The 20,884-nt window shown below is 45.3% G+C and overlaps 2 protein-coding genes across 2 annotated transcripts in view; one reads left to right on the top strand and one right to left on the bottom strand.

Annotated features, from left to right (window-relative positions):
- ARL10 (ARF like GTPase 10) overlaps positions 1–4,856 on the top strand; it is a 25,325-nt gene extending 20,469 nt beyond the window's left edge. Inside the window, exon 4 of the mRNA XM_073620528.1 lies at positions 4,341–4,856. Coding sequence (XP_073476629.1) covers positions 4,341–4,574 — 234 coding nt within the window. The 3' untranslated portion in view covers positions 4,575–4,856. The remainder of the gene's footprint in view (positions 1–4,340) is intronic.
- Positions 4,795–20,884, bottom strand: NOP16 (NOP16 nucleolar protein). The gene is made up of 5 exons (XM_073620529.1): positions 20,678–20,884; positions 17,742–17,850; positions 14,871–14,916; positions 13,068–13,174; positions 4,795–5,128 (listed from the first exon to the last, which is right to left on the bottom strand). The coding sequence occupies exons 1-5, from the start codon at positions 20,779–20,781 to the stop codon at positions 5,000–5,002; spliced, it is 495 nt and encodes a 164-aa protein (XP_073476630.1). The 5' UTR covers positions 20,782–20,884; the 3' UTR covers positions 4,795–4,999.

Genomic DNA, 20,884 nt, shown 5'->3' with positions numbered 1-20,884 from the left:
CTGCGCATCTTAACTGGTCCCCGCCATCTCCTGGGACCTGTGTGCTTCCCAGGAGACAGCGGGGGAGGGGGCGTGACTCCTGCGGGAGTCTATTTCCGGAAGTGGGTGCAAATACCTGTATTAGATGGGTATCTGCACCCCCTGAAAGGTTCCAATTGTGGCACCGGAGGGGGGAGGAATCGGATGAGCGGAAGTTCCACTTTTGGGTGGAACTCTGCATTAATCTGGCCAGAGGAGGAGCTAAGATCTTTGTAAACACCAGAGGTGCAGTAGCTAGCCCGAAAGGCAGAGCTACAAACTGAAAGTAGCGTTTTTCTACTTCGAAGCGCAGATTTTTGATGAGCAGGGAAAACGGGTACATGCAGATGCGCATCCTTGATGTCTATCGTCGCCAGAAGTTCTCCTCCTTGTAGGATGGAGACTACCGATCGGATTGATTCCATGCGAAAAGACCGTACTTTTAGGAGCTGGTTTGGATCTTTGAGATCTAGAATGGGTCTGACATCTCCATTTGGTTTTGGTACAGTGAAAAGGTTTGAATAAAACCCCCAATCCCTGCTCTTGACAAAAGTCGCTCCAACGCTAGAAAGAGACGTCTTTTTCTCTGGGTCTTTGGGAACATTTGATCTGAGGAAACGAGAGGGGAATTCTCAGAACTCTAGTTTGTAACCTAGAGTTATTGTGGAGACCACCCATCTGTCCTGAAAATCCTCCTGCCAGACCCTTGAGAACTGTAGCAGTCTCCCCCCCCCCCCCCCCCACTCGAACGAGCGGGGGTGCCCCTTCATAAAGAGGCTTTAGCGTTCTGTCTAGTAGACTTCCTCCCCCAGGACTTCTTTTGTCCCTGGGGTTGACTCTGAGATTTAATTCTTGAGCCTGACGGAGGAGGCCGTCGCGACTGCCTGGAGGCTGATGCTCCTGGCACTAGGGAAAGAGCCAGTTTAAAAGAGGGACGTTTACTCCTTTTTTCTTAACTGGTTGCTTTTCCCACTAGAGATCTTTTAGATACAATTGTCCAAATCCTCCCCGAACAGCCTAGCACCACGAAAGGGAAACCCAGCCAGGAGCTTCTTACATGGTGATTTGGCTGACCGATTTTTCAACCATAAGATTCTACGCATATGCACCAACCCAAGCGTAAGGCGAGAGGTCTGGAGGATAGAATCTCTGATTGCGTCAACTGCAAAACACAAAGCCACTGGTAGGTTGGCCAACCCCCGGGCCTGCTGTTCAGGTAAAACTTTGAGCACCTGCTTAACATGGTCTCTCAAGTATTGACAAACTCCGATTGCTGCCACTGCAGGTTGGGCTACTGAACCTGCCAAGGAGAAAACGTTTAACAGGAATTCCAATTTCCTATCAGTTGGATCCCTAAGCATCTGAGCGTTGTCAACAGGACAAGTCAGACTTTTATTCACAGAGGATATAGCGGCGTCAATTGCCGGTATACCCCACAACTTTGTAAATTTTTCCTCCATAGGATAAAGTGTTGAAAACTTTAGGAGAGGAAAAAATGTTTATCTGGGTGATCCCACTCAGAATAAATAAGCTTTTCCAGTAAACCATGAACAGGAAAGGCATGTGCGGTTTGAGGAGGCTTCAGTGAACCCAAACAAGACGAGTGTTCTTCAGCTGACTCCGTTACGGGTAACTTAAATGTGGAGCGGACCAATCCAGCAAGAATTTGCAACAGCAACTTCTCATCCTGAGAAGCTGAAGAGGGCCCCTTCTCCACTTGATTCCTCAGAAGAGGAGTCCTCAGTCTCATCCTGATCCTCTGAGGGAGGTTCCTCTGTTTGAGGGTCCTGGGTGGTAGAAGGGGACCTAGTGTGTTTTCTTCCACTCAGTGAAGATGCGATTAAGGCCACTAGTCTTTCCTCTAATCCATTTAAGGTTGAGGAAAAAACCTCCTGAGTAATACATACAGGGGCTGAAATGCCAGAAGCAGTTGCAGCCCCTGACAGCTCACCCTGGCCAGCCTCCCCAGGTCCTTCGGGGGGGGGGGGGGGGGTTTGCTGCAGAGGGGGGGGTCCTCAGAGCCTGAGGGAGATCCCTTGGAGCCCCTATTTTTCGTGGTATTTGTACCTCTTCTGCCCATAGTGCCAAGCAACAAAGGCAGAGGTACTACCAGAATGCACTGACTGCTGAGCAATGTAGTTCAGCAACTGCTGCTGCTACCAAGGCTCAGTCTGGTGTCTAAGTAAATGTTGCCTGGGAATGCCTGTGTCCCCCACACTCACATGTGCCCGTGTGCACCTGAAAAAGGGTGCACTTTTTATAGCTTGTGTAGCCTGCGTTGTGGGCGTTTAACCATGCCGACGTTACGCTAAAACTCCGCCCACCCCTTCGGCTTTTTCAAAAAAGACCGATTTCCAACAAGAGCCGAGGGCTCCGATCCCTTCGGAACAAGCATGAAGGGGAGGCTGGGGTGGAGGAGAGAGGAGGGCCGGTGGATGGGAAGCTGCTGTAATGGGCAGGCGGTGCGGTATACTACCGCTTCCTTGTGCCTTAACCTAAGCAGTGGGTGGGAGAAACCCTTAGGGGAAAAAAAAAAACCCCTTCCCACATCCTACATAGAGCATGGCTTGGAGGAGAGTACAGCATAGACACCGAGACAAGACAGAACAGGCATGAAAAGGTATGTGCTCTTGCCAGGCCCCCCCCCAGTGGCGACTTTAGGCATAGCATACATTTACTTAAAGGAGAAACCTGCTAGAATTAGAAAAATTTTTAAAGGAGTCTCCCTTACCTTATCCAGCTGCCGGGTTCTGTGTAACAGACCCAATCTTCACCTCTCACGGTGGGCTCCATTTAGAAAAAACCTTCAGGGACCTGGGCCCCCTTTGTATAGGGGGATCCGCAGCTCTGGGCCTATAAAGCACACCGCCAGGAATATGGCTGAAAAAAAGAAATGCTGGATCCTGGGGTCCAGCTCTCTAAAAAGGGAAGCGTTACAGGTAAAACCTTGTTTCTTCGGACACGAGACCCGGGTACCATTCAATTCGGCCTGGAAAAGACACCTTGAATGGATCTGGTTGCATGGCTTGCCCCATTAAGGAATATTCCAGCGGAGCTCAGCACATCTTTACTCGTGACCAACACCTAAGACGGTGGTGAAAAAACTGAGGTACTCCCAGTAAGGGGAGGGGTTATACTTCCTGTCTAGGGTGTGCCAGTGTCATCACCTAGTGATACCCTATATAACCTATCAGTAATTACTGAGACTCTGTGATCCGTGATGTCCGAGAAAGAAAAGTGCTACACGTGGCAGTGGAGGGTGCTAACAAGCAGAGCTTCCCCTTTTGGGTAGTGCTTTAAGTTGGAATTCCACTCTTTTTCTCTTGCTTTATAATTTAACATGTGGAGAGAGGAGGGAAAAAAAAAAAAAAAGCTATGAGTTAGCTAAGGACATTATAGCAGTTAAGGGTTGCTCTGCGCCTGCTAAGAATAGTCCCTACGCCTACCAATCTCAGTCAGGGTTCTTCCAGCGCAAGGCTGGGCAACCATCTGTTGTGGAACTATATGTCCCATGAAGTTCCTCCCTTTAAAGAGTTAAAAGCTTGTATCTTAGAGGCAGAAGCATGATGGATGGACTAACCGTTACGTGCAGGGGCATGACAGGACTTTGTAGTTCCACAACCATTGGAGGGACACAGTTTGTCCAACCTCTGCTCCAGAGGTTGCTAGGGGTTCCTTGAGCTTCAGCTAATTGATTTCCTATCTGCTGGTGCCTGAATGGTTCTGGGTATCAAAGCCAGTGACACTAACTAATTTGAATTTTGTAAACACGCTTCTTTTAGCTAAATATGTGAAGAGGAGACCAGAGCTCCATCTGCTGGTGGGATATAAGACTACAAAATCAATATTTGATCTTTTTGCTTACTTTTTTTTTTCCATTTAAGCCCTGACTATAAAAGAAAACATGGGCATAACTGCTTTACTGAATGTAAAGTCAATACTCGTGCACAGTTTGTGGGAAGAGAGTAGGTAGCAGTGAGGCAAAAAAAAAAAAAAAAAAAAAAGCTTCATCCAGGTTGCATCTGACATGGGATTTGGATCTTTAATGTCAATAGTGGTGTCACACTGTCTAGGCCAGTGATGGTAAACCTTGGCACCCCAGATGTTTTGAAACATTTCCCATGATGCTCAACTACACTGCAGAGTGTATGAGCATCATGGGAAATGTAGTTCCAAAACATCTGGGGTGCCAATGTTCGCCATCACTGGTCTAGGCTGACAAACATATTCTTGAATGGGTCAAGACATAAAATGGCTGAATACTTATGTAACATTCTGCTCTAATCTCAGATTGATTTATTTTTTTTTTCTTCTCTCATTAGGACTGTCAGTTGGCACTTGATATTGCTGCCATTCACGCAGAGCTATCTTTGCATCGAATCCAGGGCCAAAGGGAGGTGACATTACTAGGAACCAGTGCTGTTTGCAATGGATTTGGTCAGAGTACAAATTTACAGACTGTAAAGTCACTGCTTGAAGAACGGCTACACCAACCGAGAGAATCACTGCAAAATAGCTCCTGGCAGAACTCATTTGAAAGAGAGAAAAGTGCATAATGAATATGCAGATTTGTCCTGCTACTTAGCAGAGAGAGCCAAGATTCTAATTTGTGGAAGGACTAACCAAAGCCATGACCAACAAGATACAATCTCAGAGGTGACAGGATGTGAGGGCTGGTCCCTGCTCCACCCTCTGGCCTTTTCAGAAACATGCCTATCTACTGCTGATAACTTATTTTATAAGAGGAACCAAAATATGTTTATACACAATAAAATATTACTTTGGCATCATCCTTATTTAATGTTACAAATACATAAAAATATACAATAATTTTAGGATCAGTGTGTCTGCTTCATGCCGGGATGGGCCTTGGGTAATTGAAGTTGCAGCTGGATTTGATTTCTGTCCATTAATGGAAAATGTCTGCATAAAAGACACAGGGCATATCAGAGTCTTCATAGAAGAAATCTCAATAGCTGTGTCACGATTTTGTTCTTGATGCAAGCAGAGTCTGGTACTCCTTTGGGTGATGATGCTTGTACAGGTTTACTTTACGCATTATCTGTTTGGGTGTATCCTGGTAGTAATTCTGCTCATCGCGAGCCATTGCCTACACCGGAAAATGATAAAGAGAAAAATAATAAAACAAGTCTCTCTACCAGTCAGCTTAAGACATTTATTTAGCTCATCCCAAGTCCAGTATATGTTTACTGCAAGTGATTACCAGTAATTAACTGACTAAAGACAAGCAATTTTTATTTTATCGACTTACATTTCAAGCAACCTACTAGAATGGATGTATATTGCAATTAGTAAGTTCTCGTGTAATTATCCAATGCAGGGATGAGTACATATTAATAGAATAATGCTGTTAGTGCAAATTAATGTAGATGTCTAGTATGATGTAGAGCATCAAAAATGGGAGCTTATGGGGTAAAAAAAAAAAAAAAAATCATGTATTTAGCCAGAAGCCCTAGATCATTTACATTTTATACTAATGGTATGGCAAAGCAAATTGCCCCCACGGATGCATATCAGGAAGCCTTTGTTGCCATTATATTCTCATGCTAAAAAATGGCTTCTGCTGAACTGGTCAAAATACCTAGCTGTAGCTGACCCTGTTGGCACCACCTGGCTCTGCAAACTTTTTTTTTTTTTTTTAAATCAGATTTTAAGAAACTTTGTATATGGAAAACAAATCCCCACACAAGGCAAATGCAGGGAATACAGATAAACAACCAAGGAGCAATCATATCCAATAAGTACAAAAGCTATTCAGTGTCCTTGAATACAAAACGGCATCTTTTGTTTTAGCAACCTAGGAGAACAAGCCTAGATTAGAGTACTGGAAAAAAAAAAAAAAAATCAAGCGGTGCAATTTACTGTGAGAATAATTACTAAAGCAGCTGCTGTCACTTAATATTTTTGTAGCTGAAAGTGAAATCACTTTATATGCCAACAAAGAGTGCTGCGCCTCTAAATTATCTTATAATATGACTAAACAATAGATTAGAGTATGGCACATATTCAACCATATTTTCTTGCTTTATGTGAAAATTTGAAGCAGTAAGTGTTTTTTCATATGAAATGCATTTGTTTGGATCTGCTATCCATTTGGGTGAGGTCCACTTAAGGGCAACCTGTCTGCAGGCCACACAAATAGGGCTCAAGAAACAGTTATCGAATTAAGGTCCAGTGAAGATGAGTCAACATAGTCCAGGAGCTATGTGAGGTGGTTCAACTGGAAGGTTGACCCCCAGTAGTTCGTTAAGAATACCAACCACACCGGCCCAAAACCTCCGCAGCTTGGGGCACTGCCACATAAGATGAATAAGAGATCCTGGGTGTCCACACCCCAACACATAAAAATTCAGGGGTCCTATAAACTTCGCAGAGGATAAATATCTGCGTAAGTCTATGTGAGGGGGGGGGACTGCAAGACGTCTTCCTATATATGTATATATCCCATGATATGGGTCCTAGGTCTTTCTCCCACTGAGCTCAAGAGAGCCAATGGAAATTTCAGCAGAAAATATCTAGCAGCGAAGTATGTGTCTTAGATTAGCCCTTTAGTGGAGGAGGCTTGTACCATACTATCTACAAATAGACATGGAGGCAGAGACAGGCCCGATGTGGCTGTGGCAGATATGCAAATTTTGGTTTAAAAAAATCATCAACTAAGGAGCCATTTGGAAAATTGTCACCTGAGCAGTGACGGCACTCAGATGCAGGTGCTGTGGCTGTCTGAATACAATAACCAGCAGGGGATATTCCTCCCATCCATGCAGTTTAGCGTGGATGAGGAAATAGTGTGATTTCTCTCATTCAGGCCCCGCTTAGAAATCTAAACATGTACAGCTAGCCTTAATCCACCAAACATACCATGGAAGGGGGGGTGGGGGGGATTACTAAGTTTTGCAGCTAGTGAAAAATCTGTTTTTCTATATACAAAGTATATATACGTGTGTACCCTTATAAACGGAAAAGATTGCAATTCTTCTGCTCTTTACTATATCAAAACTAAGCAAAAAAAAAAAATCTAGTAGCCTGAGACTTTTGTACAAACAATAGTGATTAAACAATCCACAAATGGTCTTAAAAAATACCTTTCCCTGTAAACTACAAGGTTTAGGATGTGCTTTACAAATTATTTTTTTTTCCAGTTTTTGATAGAGTGGGGTAGGACTGTAAATCCTGTTTGGTGTTTTATGTTCAATCTTTATTAGCATCCGCCCACCATGTGCTGTGGAGGAACAGCCACTGTAGGCAAAGCAAATTATTGTGCACAGCGGGAGCCTGTCAGTAAGTCCCGGCCACTGATTCACACCCGGGATCTGCTGATCAGCTGGTTACATTCACAACCAAGAGCACCATAGAGCGGGAACGAGCTGTTACTCATCCCTGCAAAGCAGGGATAAGAAACTAAAATATCAATTATTAAAAGCAGTGTATACACATTACACACCATTGGGCACATATTTAACCCCCTACCCAGCCCGTCCCATTAGTACAGTGGCAGTATTAATGTCACTGGTGATGTCAGTGGCAGTTAGTTCCCCCCCCAGCGCCAGTGTCAAATTGCCTGTTGCATTATCGCAGTCCTATTATAAGTGGTTGATCGCGGCTATTAGTAGTACATACAGTGGAGACGGAAAGTATTCAGACCCCCTTAAATTTTTCACTCTTTGTTATATTGCAGCCATTTGCTAAAATCATTTAAGTTCATTTTTTTTTCCTTATTAATGTACACACAGCACCCCATATTGACAGAAAAACACAGAATTGTTGACATTTTTACAGATTTATTAAAAAAGAAAAACTGAAATATCACATGGTCCTAAGTATTCTGACCCTTTGCTGTGACACTCATATATTTAATTCAGGTGCTGTCCATTTCTTCTGATCATCCTTGAGATGGTTCTACACCTTCATTTGAGTCCAGCTGTGTTTGATTATACTGATTGGACTTGATTAGGAAAGCCACACACCTGTCTATATAAGACTTTACAGCTCACAGTGCATGTCAGAGCAAATGAGAATCATGAGGTCAAAGGAACTGCCTGAAGAGCTCAAGAGACAGAATTGTGGCAAGGCACAGATCTGGCCAAGGTTACAAAAAAAAATTTCTGCTGCACTTAAGGTTCCTAAGAGCACAGTGGCCTCCATAATCCTTAAATGGAAGACGTGTGGGACGACCAGAACCCTTCCTAGAGCTGGCCGTCCAGCCAAACTGAGCTATCGGGGGAGAAGAGCCTTGGTGAGAGAGGTAAAGAAGAACCCAAAGATCACTGTGGCTGAGCTCCAGAGATGCAGCCGGGAAATGGGAGAAAGTTGTAGAAAGTCAACCACTGCAGCCCTCCACCAGTCAGGGCTTTATGGCAGAGTGGCCCGACTGAAGCTTCTCCTCAGTGCAAGACACACATGAAAGCCCACATGGAGTTTGCTAAAAAAAACAAAAAAAAAAAAAAACACCTGAAGGACTCCAAGATGGTGAGAAATAAGATTCTTTGGTCTGATGAGGATGAGACCAAGATAGAACTTTCTGGCCTTAATTCTAAGCGGTATGTGTGGAGAATACCAGGCACTGCTCATCACCTGTCCAATACAGTCCTAACAGTGAAGCATGGTGGTGTCAGCATCATGCTGTGGGGGTGTTTTTCAGCTGCAGGGTCAGGACGTCTGGTTGCAATTGAGGGAAAGATAAATGCGGCCAAGTACAGGGATATTCTGGACGAAAACCTTCTCCAGAGTGCTCAGGACCTCACACTGGGCCGAAGGTTTACCTTCCAACAAGACGATGACCCTAAGCACACAGCTAAAATAATGAAGGAGTGGCTTCACAACTCTGACACTGTTCTTGAATGGCCCAGCCAGAGCCCCGACTTGAACCCAATTGAGCATCTCTGAAGAGACCTAAAATTGACTGTCCACCAACGTTTACTATCCAACCTGACAGAACTGGAGAGGATCTGCAAGGAGGAATGGCAGAGGATCCCCAAATCCAGGTGTGAAAAACTTGTTGCATCTTTCCCAAAAAGACTCATGGCTGTATTAGATCAAAAGGGTGCTTCTACTAAATACCGAGCAAAGGGTCTGAATACTTAGGACCATGTGATATTTCAGTTTTTCTTTTTTAATAAATCTGCACAAATGTCAACAATTCTGTGTTTTTCTGTCAATATGGGGTGCTGTGTGTACATTTAGGGAAAAAAAAATGAACTTAAATGATTTTAGCAAATGACTACAATATAACAAAGTGAAAAATTTAAGGGGGTCTGAATACTTTCCGTCCAAGAAAGAAAAAGAATTGAATATATTATTATATATATATATACACACACACACACACACACACACACACACACACACAATGTACATATATGGAGATTTTTTTTTTTGTTAAATCAAAAACATGTAGCAGAATACATTGAACATTTATGAAGACATTTGATTTTTTTTTTTTTATTGGATAAAAAATAAATTAAATAAAATATCAGAATGTAAAACTTTTTTTTCTTTTTCGTTCATTGACACAGCGCTCCATTATTTAGAACCATAGGGTTACGCGGCCCCCTACAGGAGGAGGACACTAGGCAGAAAAAAAAAAGAAGACTTGGCTACACCTATGGGCAGTCCTAGGTGGTATACACCCCCCTCTCTGCTATAGGCCTACAGTTTTTTTTCTGCCTAGTCAGGAGTAAGGACCTAGTTCTCTGCTGGGATATCTAGTCCTGGGAATTCTTTTGTTATTTTCTTTTTTTCCTGGATTTTTCTCCGGTGAGATCTACAATCAACTGATGGGCTGGACACGAAGATCCAGTGGTCTCCCCAGTCTGGCCACCGCAGCTACGTGCATAACCCCACTGGACAGGTGATGGCCCTGCGAGTTAAACGTCTCGCGAGGTCTCATACAACCGAGTCTCGGCCTTTGGTGGCGAGGGGATCTGTCTGGGAGTGTCACCCGCACGCTTCGCTGGATCGGTAAGTGCGGGGCCCCCTCCTCTCCTTCCCTGGATGTGGCATGGGGCGCGGGTACTCCCTGGGGTGGTCAGTCCCTCCGGGGTTCTCCTCCACCCACCTTCCCTTCCCTGGGTGAATTCCAGGCTTCTGGCCTAGTTGCTTTTGGACACACTGTCCACCCTCAGGGTTGCTACTGGGGGTATCCCTTGGGTCCACCTGCTGCAGTGGTTAGGCCTAGGAGGCGGGTGACCAGACGTCCGCGATCGGGGTACTGCCTGCGGTGGCCCTCCCGTAATTTAGGCTGAGGCTTTTCGGCCTACTGACCGGGTGGCCACGCTCCCTGTCCTGTCAGGGAGTGAGGATGATTCCTCCAGAACTGCAGTGGTACATGAAAAGGCGCTGGTTGTCGCACTTCATACATCTGTGCGGGAACTTTTCAAGATGGGGGATGCAGTGGTGGCTGCGGCGGAGGGCCGGTTCCCATTTGGCACCCATAAGCCGTCTTGCGCGGCGAAAGCGTTCCCTTCTCCCTCTTATTTTGCCAAATTTGTCCATGAAGACTGGGAGTGTCCAAAATGCCCCTTTGTGCTTCCAAAAACGGTTGCTGTGAGGTACCTCTTTGATGAGTCCCTCCTTCAGAAGTGGACTGTTCCACCAGTAGTGTACCCCCCTGTCTCTAGGCTGCTCAAGGCAACCATGATTCCAATAGAGGAATCTCTGGCTTCTAAAAATCCAGCTGACATACCTGGAGGGGGAACAGAATCCCCCTGCCTTTGCTGCATCGGCAGACCTGTTGGTCTAGGTGCTGCAGTTTGCTATGCCTCTTGGCCGCAGTTCCCCTGGTTGCTGAACTCTGTTTCCACAGTGGTGCTTAGACATGTATTGTGGGGGGGCTCACCCTGGATGACATTACACGTTTTGATTTTATCCGGTTACAAGATAGTTTTCCGGACTTGTTCCCCATACAGTTTTCTTTTGCTTCTAATGTGCATCTGTCGCCCTTTGCGGTTCTCTTTGTGGGGCTGTGCAAGCCCTGTTGCTTCAGAGTGTGATGTCATGAACAGTTTCAGGGGTTTTATTCAAACCTGTCAACAGTCCAAAAGATGGAGAGTATCGTACATCCAATTCTGGTGTGGGTACAGAAGTTCAGGATGGAGTCCATCCGCACGGCAGTGGCAACCCTTTATCATGGGGACTTTCTGGCTTCTATCGACATCACAAATGCTTACTTACGTATTGCCCTGACTCAGCACTTCCTCCGTTTTGCTGTGGGTGCTGATCAGCGTGTGGTGTTGCCCTTTGGTCTTGCCACCTCTCCTCGGGTGTTCACAAGGTGTTGGCTTCGGATCTGGCGTAGTTACGTTAGTGGGGGTTTGCGGTCCTGGGCTACCTGGACGATCGTCTTCTGCGAGTCCTCAACTGCTCCGAGGGGCAACGTAGCTCCTATACAGACCTTGACAGATTTCAGCTGGTCTCTATACTATCTGAAGTCTGCTTTGGCCCCTTCCAGAACATTGGATTATCTGAGCCTGACCCAGGCTTCAGCTGTGGCCAGAGTGTTTCTTCCCCTGGAAAAACTCCAGATGTCGCATGCTGCATTTTCATTCACTGTTATCCAGCAGGTGGGCCTCCTTGTGGACCTGCATGTGGGTGTTGGGTCTGATGGTATCTACCTTTTGAGGAGATTCCATTTGCACAGTTCCATACAAGCTCCCTTCAGGGAGATCCTGGCATAATGGGACAAGTGCCCAAGGTCTCTGGACAATCAGATTCGGCTGAGCCAGGAAACCAGAATTTCCCTGGTCTGGTGGCTTCGCTCTCCAGTAAATCCTTTCTCCCCTTGCATTGAACAGGGTGACCATCAATGTCAGTCTGCATGGGAGGGGAGGTGAGCTCTGCTCAGGGTCAATGGACGCTGGTGGAATCCAGACTATCGAGCAATATCCTAGAACTTCTAGTGGTCAGACTATGTCTGGATCATGGACGGATCGACTTCGGGGGCTCCCGGTATGGATCCAGTCGGCCAATGCAACAGCGGTAGCTTATATCAATCACCAGGGTGGGCCAAATAGGGTGTTGGCAGCCCTGGCAGTTGCCAGTATCCTCCGATGGGCAGAATGTCTCGTTCCAGCCCTCTCGGATGTGCGCATTCCAGGAGTGAAATTCTGACAGACGGATGCCTCAGTCGGCTAGGGTTGGACCACAGGGTGGGCCCTTCACCGGGCCGTGTTTCATCGGATATGTCTCCGATGGGGCACTCCTGAGGTAGATCTGTTTGAGTCCTGGCTCAACGGAAAGGTACAAAGGTTTCTGGCAAGGTCACGGGATCCTCTAGTGGGCACCTCAATTGCTCTGGTGGCCCCATGGGGCCGGTAACGTTTGCTCTATGTCTGTCCTCCTCTCCAGCTTCTGCTGTGGCTTTTGCCCAGGTTCACAGCCGCGGGATTCCAGTCATTCTCTTGGCTCCGGGTGGGTCCCGACGGTCCAGGTACGCCGACCGGGTGCGCCTGGTCACCGACGTTCCTTGGTGACTGCCTCTCAGGGAGGATCTACTGGCCCAAGGGCCGTTCTCCCATGCTGCTTTAGAGTCGCTGGTTTTAAATGGCCTGGCTGTGATGAGCTGGTTGTTGATGAGCCGGTTGTTGATGAGCCGGTTGTCTTCAGCGCCCCCTGGTCTCGCACTCTCTGGTGCATACCTTTATTCAAGGGGTTCAACGTCTGGTTCCACCTGTGCGATCTCTTCTACCGCTTTTACCGTTTTTTATTGTGCGTGTTCTCTGGGGGAGATTCACCCCCTCTATTTGTCTCTGTGACCAATATCACCCAGATTGAAGTTGAAGGAAAATCCCACCTCTCACACGGATAGAGATAAAATTCTTCATGGGGACAGTTATTCTAGTAATTTCCCTTACTTTGGAGAAATGCTCTCTTATTTCATGATGGATCTAAGAATTGCGTGGAAATCTCCCCCTACTGGGACACTGATGGATTAAAAAAATAAAATAAAAATCTGACAGAGTTTTACTATTTTCTACTCGATGTAACACAAAAAAAAGTGTAACCAATTTTGTACAAGCATTAATTGGTACCTTGTAGTCTTCACCATAGTTTTCCACCATGTGACGAACATATAGAATCATGTCATTCGAGATGCCCATAGTCCTTTTGGATGGTAGGCTGGCAGCTGCTTTCAGTTCTGTAACATAACATAGATTAGCACAAATTCAGAAGAAAATCTAACTGCTTACCCCCCCTCATTTCCTTTGGTCTTGGAAATAGGGAAGTTAGAGGTACCAAGCAGTCATATCCTCCCCTGGAGATCTCAGGCTGCAGGTTAGACGTGTACACTACATGGAATATATTGGGTGCCCTCTCTAGAGAATACTACATGACATCATCATCAAGTGATGCTCTGTTGATTGGGTAGCTGAGAATCCTCTATCCAAAATAGGGATCTCCTGCAGCCCCCAAATTCTTAAAGTGGAACTTTAGTCAGAAAATTAGGTCCTGCTAGATCAATTCAGGTTGGCACCTTCTGCAGGTATGGGTATGTAAAACATTAAAAATAAGCGTCTATACTGTTTGATATCCAGTAATACACTGTCTCATCCCTCTCTGCACATGCTCAGTTGCTATTTTTAGCCACTGCACCGAAAATCAGAGCCACTAGAGGATGATCTGCTGACAGCCTAAATATTTACTGCTACTCAGGAGTCTGAGCTTCAGAAAAATGACAGCCTTCGGCAAGAAGAAACAGGAGCAATGCTGTAGGCAATTTACAGCACACACTCATTTTTGTGATATTATTATTAATGTGGAATGTATGTTCCTTGCTAAAGAACATTATTATTATTTTTTGTAGCCGTTATGGGTAAAGTTCCACTTTAACAAATGTCAAGGTGGCCCCAATCACATAGTTAAAGCGAAGTTCCACACAAAAGTTGAACTTTCCCTTTAAGCACTCCTCGCCCCCCTTACATGCCACATTTGGCATGTAATTTTTTTTTTTTTGGGGGGGTGGGGGTGCCTAGTTTTGAGTGGGACTTCCTATCCCACTTTAGGCCCCCTAGGCGACTCCTCCTCTTGGCAATCTTCTGGGACATGTCACAGGTCCCAGAAGATTGCCTGCCCAGTCGGAGAGCGCAGTCCGCGCCCTGCAGTAAAGCTGCAAGCTGTCACGGCCGATTGCCCACAGTTTCTATGGCGGCACCACGGAAGGAGCGAGGCTCCATGCGGCCGCATCGCTGGACCGTGGGACAGGCGTGTGTCTATTTATTAAAAGTCAGCAGCTATACTTTTTGTAGCTGCTGACTTTTAATAAACTAAAAAGAAGCTTGGAACTCCGCTTTAAGGATTAATAGACCTGTGTTGCTATCTAAATGTCTAGAAAACAATCTATTGGCAACCACTGGAACTAAACATTGTTGTACACTTTATTTTTCCCTGATAAGGCTGTAGTGAATAATTATATTTCAAAAAAGAACAAATGCAATTATCTATAAAAAAAAAATAAATAAAAAAAAAAAAAAAAGAGACATCTGAGAGCTGCAACATAAAATTAAGTGGCATTCCTTGAGTAAAGAAAAGACTACATGGGCAAATGTATTGCAGGTGGAGGGGAATCACAAGCCACTCAAGGGGTATATGAAAGCTGCAGTTTATAACCAATTTGCATCTCCTTTTGAAACTGAACGTTTGGAAAGGCATCTGCAAAATGTCTGCCTATATATGTGCAAATGTTTTAATGTTTTCAGTGTTCTCATGTGCATTTCTATTGCTGACCGCTATAGGTGTGTACAGCTCCAGGAGGGACAATGCTGTCACAGTTTGTTACATTTTATAATACAAACTTTTCAGAAGCATATGAGAGTGAGATCAGATTGACATCTTACCTTCTAGTACATATGGCTTTCGAACTCTGCTCTGTTCACCAATCACCTACAATAAATCAGAGAACAAACCAAGCAGTATAAGAATACAGTTTTAATAAACCATTTGAAGCTGAACTTTGAGAATTTGATAAAATCTACTGTTGCAGAAAACCCCCCACTGCAAAGATCAAATGCTTGTTTAGTCCAGGTGGAAGAAAAAGCTGTATTACCTGCACTATTCTCTTGTACCCAAAGCACTGAGCTGTGGGCAGTATCTCAGGGTCAGCACGTGCTATTAATCCTACATTGTACACAAGTAGATGAGCTACCGACCAGGGCCCAAAGCACCTTGGAGATTAGGCTATGCAGGACTGGATGGGTTTGGGGGGGGGGGGGATGGGGAGAAAGCCTGCTGGAGCAAGGAATAACTATTACACCTTATTCATGCACACCTAGACTAAAAGAACATTTAAGGAGGGCACTTCAAGTATAAAGTTTGTCTAATTTCTGCAGCCTTATAGTGAAATGACAAGCACAAGGTGGCTCTCGTTCATATGGCATCGTCCCACTCTCGCCATGCTTGCGCGCCCACGCAGCACGGCGATCTGTGGTGCGCTCTGTCCCTGGGACACGGCGGATCACCGATCTCGATAAAGAGCCGATGATGAGCCTCTTTACCCATGTGATCATCTGATCACATGTAAACAAGGAAATACCTGATATCGGCATTCCTCTCCTCACACTGACAGCGTGAGAGGAGAGCCGATCACCAGCATTTCCTCACAGGGGAGATTTGCACAGATCATCAATGCTGCCCCTACATTGCCCAGCAGTGATGCCAATCAGTGCTGCCTTTCAGTGCCTGCTCATCAGTGCCGCCCATCAATGTACATCAGTAAAGGGGAAAAATGACTTATTTACAAAATTTTATAACAAACTAAGAAAAACTTTTTTTCCCCAAAATTTTCAGTCTTACTTTTTTTTTTAGCAAAATATAAAAACACTAGTGGAGATTAAATACCACCAAAAGAAAGCTCAGGTCTCAAAAAAATGTTTTCCAATCTTCTACTGTCCAATTTTGGTGAGCCTGTGCAAACTGTAGTCAGTTTCCTGTTCTTAGCTAACAGGATTGGCACCCTGTGTGGTCTTCTGTTGCTGTAGCCCATCTGCTTCAAGGTTCAATGAGTTGTGTGTTCAGAGATGGTATTCTGCATACCTTGGTTTTAACGAGTTGTTATTTGAGTTAGGGCTCCTTCACACATAATGTCCGTTTTTGACTGACTCCGCTTGCTTAGCAGGGATCGCTCCGTTGATCCCCGCTGAGCTGGCGGATGACAGGTCCGTCTCTGCTCACTTTGCAGAGACGGACCTGTCAGATCTCCATTCTTCGCTATGGGAGATCGCCTGTCCGTTTTCATCCGATCCGCCAGACGGATGAAAAATAGGGTTTCCATCCGTCTGAATTTAGCAGATCGGATGTCAGCGGACATGGCACCGCTGACATCCATCGCTCCATAGAACTGTATGGAGCGTCTGTTCAGGTCCGCCTAAAAAACTGACAGGCAGACTTGAACAGTCCGCATGTGTGAAAGGGGCGTTACTGTTGCCTATCATCTCAAACCAGTCTGCCCATTCTCCTATGACATCAACAAGACATTTTCAGCCACACAACTGCCGCTCACTGAATGTTTTCTCTTTTTCAGAACATTCTCTGTAAACCTTAGAGATGGTGGTGTGTGAAAATCCCAAAAGATCAGCAGTTTTTGAAATACTCAGACCAGCCTGTCTGGCACCAACAACTATGCCACATTCAAAGTTACTTAAATCCCCTTTCTTCCCCATTCTGATGTTCAGTTTGAACATCAGCAAGTCTTCTTCACCACGTCTAGATGCCTAAATGCATTGAGTTGCTGCCATGTGATTGGCTGATCAGCAATTCATGTTGCCAAGCAATTAAATAGGTGCACCTAATAAAGTGGCCGGTGAGTGTATGGTGTCTTTTCATGCCAGTGCCATTTATTCCTGCCATTCTCCACCTTCCCCCTCCAAAGAGAAATTAATGCTTGGGCACATCTAGTGCTAGTCAGATCATGGTTACAGGGCTCAGACTTCTTTAATTTCAAATATCCAGCTTTAGGAGCCAAAAAAACAAAACGCAGTGTGGGCTCTGACTGGTTGCTGGGAGAATGCCTCCATACTATTTTCCTCTTTCATGGTATTAGATCTAATACCCCGTACACACGATAGGATTTTCCGACAGGAAATGTTCGATGGGAGCTTGTTGTTTGAAATTCCGACCATGTGTAGGCTCCATCGGAATTTGCGACACAAAATTTGAGATCTGGATCTCAAATTTTCCAACAACAAAATCCGTTGTCGTAAATTCTGATCGTGTGTACACAATTCCGACGCACAAAGTTCCACGCATGCTCAGAATCAAGCAGAAGAGCCGCACTGGCTATTGAACTTCATTTTTCTTGGCTCGTCGTACGTGTTGTACGTCACCGCGTTCTTGACGTTCGGAATTTCCGACAAGATTTGTGTGACCATGTGTATGCAAGACAAGTTTGAGCCAACATCCGTCAGAAAAAAAAAACATGGATTTTGTTGCCAGAAAATCCTATTGTGTGTACAGGGCATAATTCTAAAGTACAGGTGACATTTAAAGATGCGTATCCTGGCAGGCTCGGTGATCGGAACACCATATTCTAGTTACAGAGCTATTTGCACTATTATTGCTATGTTTCTGGTGATATGTATGTTGATGTCATATATGTACTATGTGTTGCATGTATACTTCTGCTGTGCACAGTAAAACATTTATAAAAAAAAAAAAAAAAAGGATGGGTATCCTAGGTGTGATCACTTCATAACGAAATAACTGGTGCTTACTGTGCGTTCACGTATCGGCAGAGCTTTATTGGGGTCCGCAACCAGGCCCATCTCAGCCATGTTTCCAGCCAGTGACTTTGAGCGATTCCAGGCATTTCTAATCTCATCACTGTAAATAAAAACACAAAAATGTATGTATCAGGAATACCTCACATATATATTGTTAAAGGCCAAGTTCACCTTTTAGAATATGTGATGCCATATTTACAACAAAAGATGTCCGCATTATTATGGGGAGAATGTTAGATGGCTTCTGCTCCAAATCCACAGTGCAGGCGCTCTGCCAGCTTTCCTCTGCTGCAGGTGCCAGTCTCCCTGAAGAGCATGCTGAGCTCCAAACATATGTAGAAAGCAACGAACCGGGGGCGCACAACCATGAAGCAGTAAACAAAACTCCAGTTTTAGGTCCTCAGTCCTAGTTCACACATATGCGATTCCAGTGCGGGTTCCCGCATCGCATGTCACTCACTGGCAGTTCACAATGCCCTCTACAAAATGCTGCGGGTGTCAATGTAAAGTTAATGACACCCACAGTTCGGTTCGCAGAGTGCAGTGCAAACTATCAAATAGCGCAGGATTTGGATGACATAGATGTAAACATGCGATCCGATTCCACTGCGGAACAAAAAAGGGCCCTGCACCATTTTGGTGCGATTTCAACCATACAGTGCGTATGGCTGAATTTAAAGTGTTTGTAACCCCTCCAAAAAAAAAAAAAAAATAATGGATCCTGTTACTTTAACCACTTGCTGACCAGCCGCCGTCATTGTACTGCTGCAGGTCGGCTCGTTCCCGCAAATCGCCATCATTAAACGTCGGCTCAGGAACTCTATATTGTGGGCTCGCTTACGCCCACTGGCCTGCGGGGGAGTCAATCAGCAGGTGGGGTAGACTCGATGTCCCCCGGCCACCCGCGATCGCCCCCCATAGTGACAGAACGGGGATCTACCTGTGTAAATAAGGCAGATCTCTGTTCTGACAGGGGATCATACAGAGATTCTGTCTTTCTACTATGTAGGAAGACGAATCTATGTGTTGTCCCAAGCAGCCCATACAGTTAGTAAACACACTGAGGGAACACAGTTAACCCTTTGATTGTCCCTGATGTTAACCCCTTCCCTGACAGTGTCATTAGTACAATGTTGGTGCATATTTTTAGCACTGATCACTGTAATATCATCACTGGTTCCCAATAAAAGGTGTCAAAAATGTCAGGTGTCTGATCTGTCCGCCGCAATGTCGTAGTCCCGCTAAAAATCGCAGATTACCACCGTTACTAGTAAAAAAAAATAAAAATGCCATAAATCTATTCCCTATTTTGTAGACGCTATAACTTTTGCGAAAAACAATCAATATACACTTATTGCGATTTTTTTAACCAAAAATATGTAGAAGAATATATATCGGCCTAAAATGAGAAAAAAATTATTTTTTTTATATTTTTTGTGGGATATTTATTATAGCAAAAAGTAAAAAAATATTGCTTTTTTTTTCAAAATTGTTGCTTTTTTTTCGTTTATAGCGCAAAAAATAAAAACCGCAGAGGTGATCAAATACCACCAAAAGAAAACTATTTGTGGGGAAAAAAAAAGGACATAAATTTTGTTTGGGTACAGCGTTGCACGACCGCGCAATTGTCAGTTAAAGCGACGCAGTGCCGTATCGCTAAAAATGGCCTGGTCATTAAGGTGGTAAATCCTTCCGGTCCTTAACTAGTTAAAGCATGTTATACAGCACAGTGCTTGTGCTGTGTAATTTGGCCCACTATAACACCTAAAATACCTGGCTATGCCCTCCCCCCTGTAAACAGACTACGGTTTATCATGGCTGCTGAGCCCTGACACCGTGTTCAGTTTACATGCCTCCATCATCCACTCACTCCTCTCCCTGCCCGTCAGCTCTTACCAGTGCCCGCCTACCCCCTCCCTCCTGCTGCTGAAATAGCTGTATAAAATACACACAATTCCCTCTTTTAGAAAACATCCTATGCTGCAGTGTTTGTACTTTGTAAAAAATATGTCCATTACTACCTGACTTCTAAGGATGAGCTCAGGCGTGTTCGCATGCACGTGTAGAGCCCGCCAGGAAATCGGCACTGCACAGCGCTAATCACAAGCAGTAAGACATTTTCCTGGTGCGTGGCTGCAGAGATCAAGGAATGTCTCACTGCCTGTGGTTAGCTCTGGGCAGTGCCAACTTCCTGGCGGGCTCTACACGTGCTAGTTGCGAACACGCCTGAGCTCATCCCTACTGATTTCAGAGCGCCTCTTGGCGCTTACGTGACTCTGCGCTGCTCCCTTCCTCCCCGGCTGACGTCTCAGCTTGCTCCTCCTCCTGACTGGCCTCAGCGGGGGGGGGGGGTTGTTGGTTGGGGGAATTCTCAGCCTCTTCCACTCTAGCTGTCAGATCGGGAGAGGGAGCAGCAAAGAGTCACGTGAGCGGTGCTCTTAAATCAAGTCGAAATGGGCACCTTTATTTTACAAAGAACATATATTGCAGCAAAGGACGCTATCTAACAGAGGGGCTTGTGTGTAGTTTACAAAGTGGCTTAACAACTTTAAGCTCCATCAGGGTGAAATTCTTCACATGGGCAGGACCTATGGGAATTGATGGAGCTGCAGCCGGAGTTTTGTTTACGGTCATTGAAGGTGTACAGCGTTGCATGACCGCGCAATCGCCAGTTAAAGTATCGCAGTGTTAAATACCAAAAAATGGCCTGACCATGAAGGGGGTAAAATCTTCTGGGGCTCAAATGGTTAACCCTCCTTTCTCTATCCAAAATCTCTAAAAAAAAGTTTTGATTAAATGTGCCATGTTGTTTCCAGTGTAGATGAATGGTGGCGGACTGAAGTACAGTCAGAGCCTCCTGGGATGAAATGAGCGTACTGCAGTGTTTGCTCAGAGAAGCAGATATTCCTCTGTCACAGTCTCCTCACCATTGGATCCTCGGAGCACTCTTCTTCTTCGCTCGGCGCCTCAGCTTCTTCCTATCCACATTATAATTATACGTGTTCTTCCGAGTCTTCCTCACCTTCCCCATCTTCTTTCTCCCTCCCTCTCACCGACAACACATGGACAGCGGAGCGCCGGGCGCACAGCACTGACGTCACACGGACGGACGGAGAGACTTCCGGGATGTGTAA

Source organism: Aquarana catesbeiana, linkage group LG03 (genome assembly GCF_042186555.1).
Source record: "Aquarana catesbeiana isolate 2022-GZ linkage group LG03, ASM4218655v1, whole genome shotgun sequence".
Lineage (NCBI taxonomy): Eukaryota > Metazoa > Chordata > Amphibia > Anura > Ranidae > Aquarana > Aquarana catesbeiana.
This window is presented reverse-complemented; position numbering and strand designations above follow the sequence as displayed.

What these genes read in the sequence shown, in the direction of transcription:
- NOP16 (XM_073620529.1), bottom strand. Translation starts at nt 20,781, where the DNA reads ATGGGGAAGGTGAGGAAGACTCGGAAGAACACGTATAATTATAATGTG. An exon ending in AGTGCTCCGAGGATCCAATG is followed by an intron (nt 17,851 to 20,677) that starts GTGAGGAGACTG and finishes TTTTATTTACAG; the next exon opens with TGATGAGATTAGAAATGCCT. An exon ending in TGCCGATACGTGAACGCACA is followed by an intron (nt 14,917 to 17,741) that starts GTAAGCACCAGT and finishes GATTTATTGTAG; the next exon opens with GTGATTGGTGAACAGAGCAG.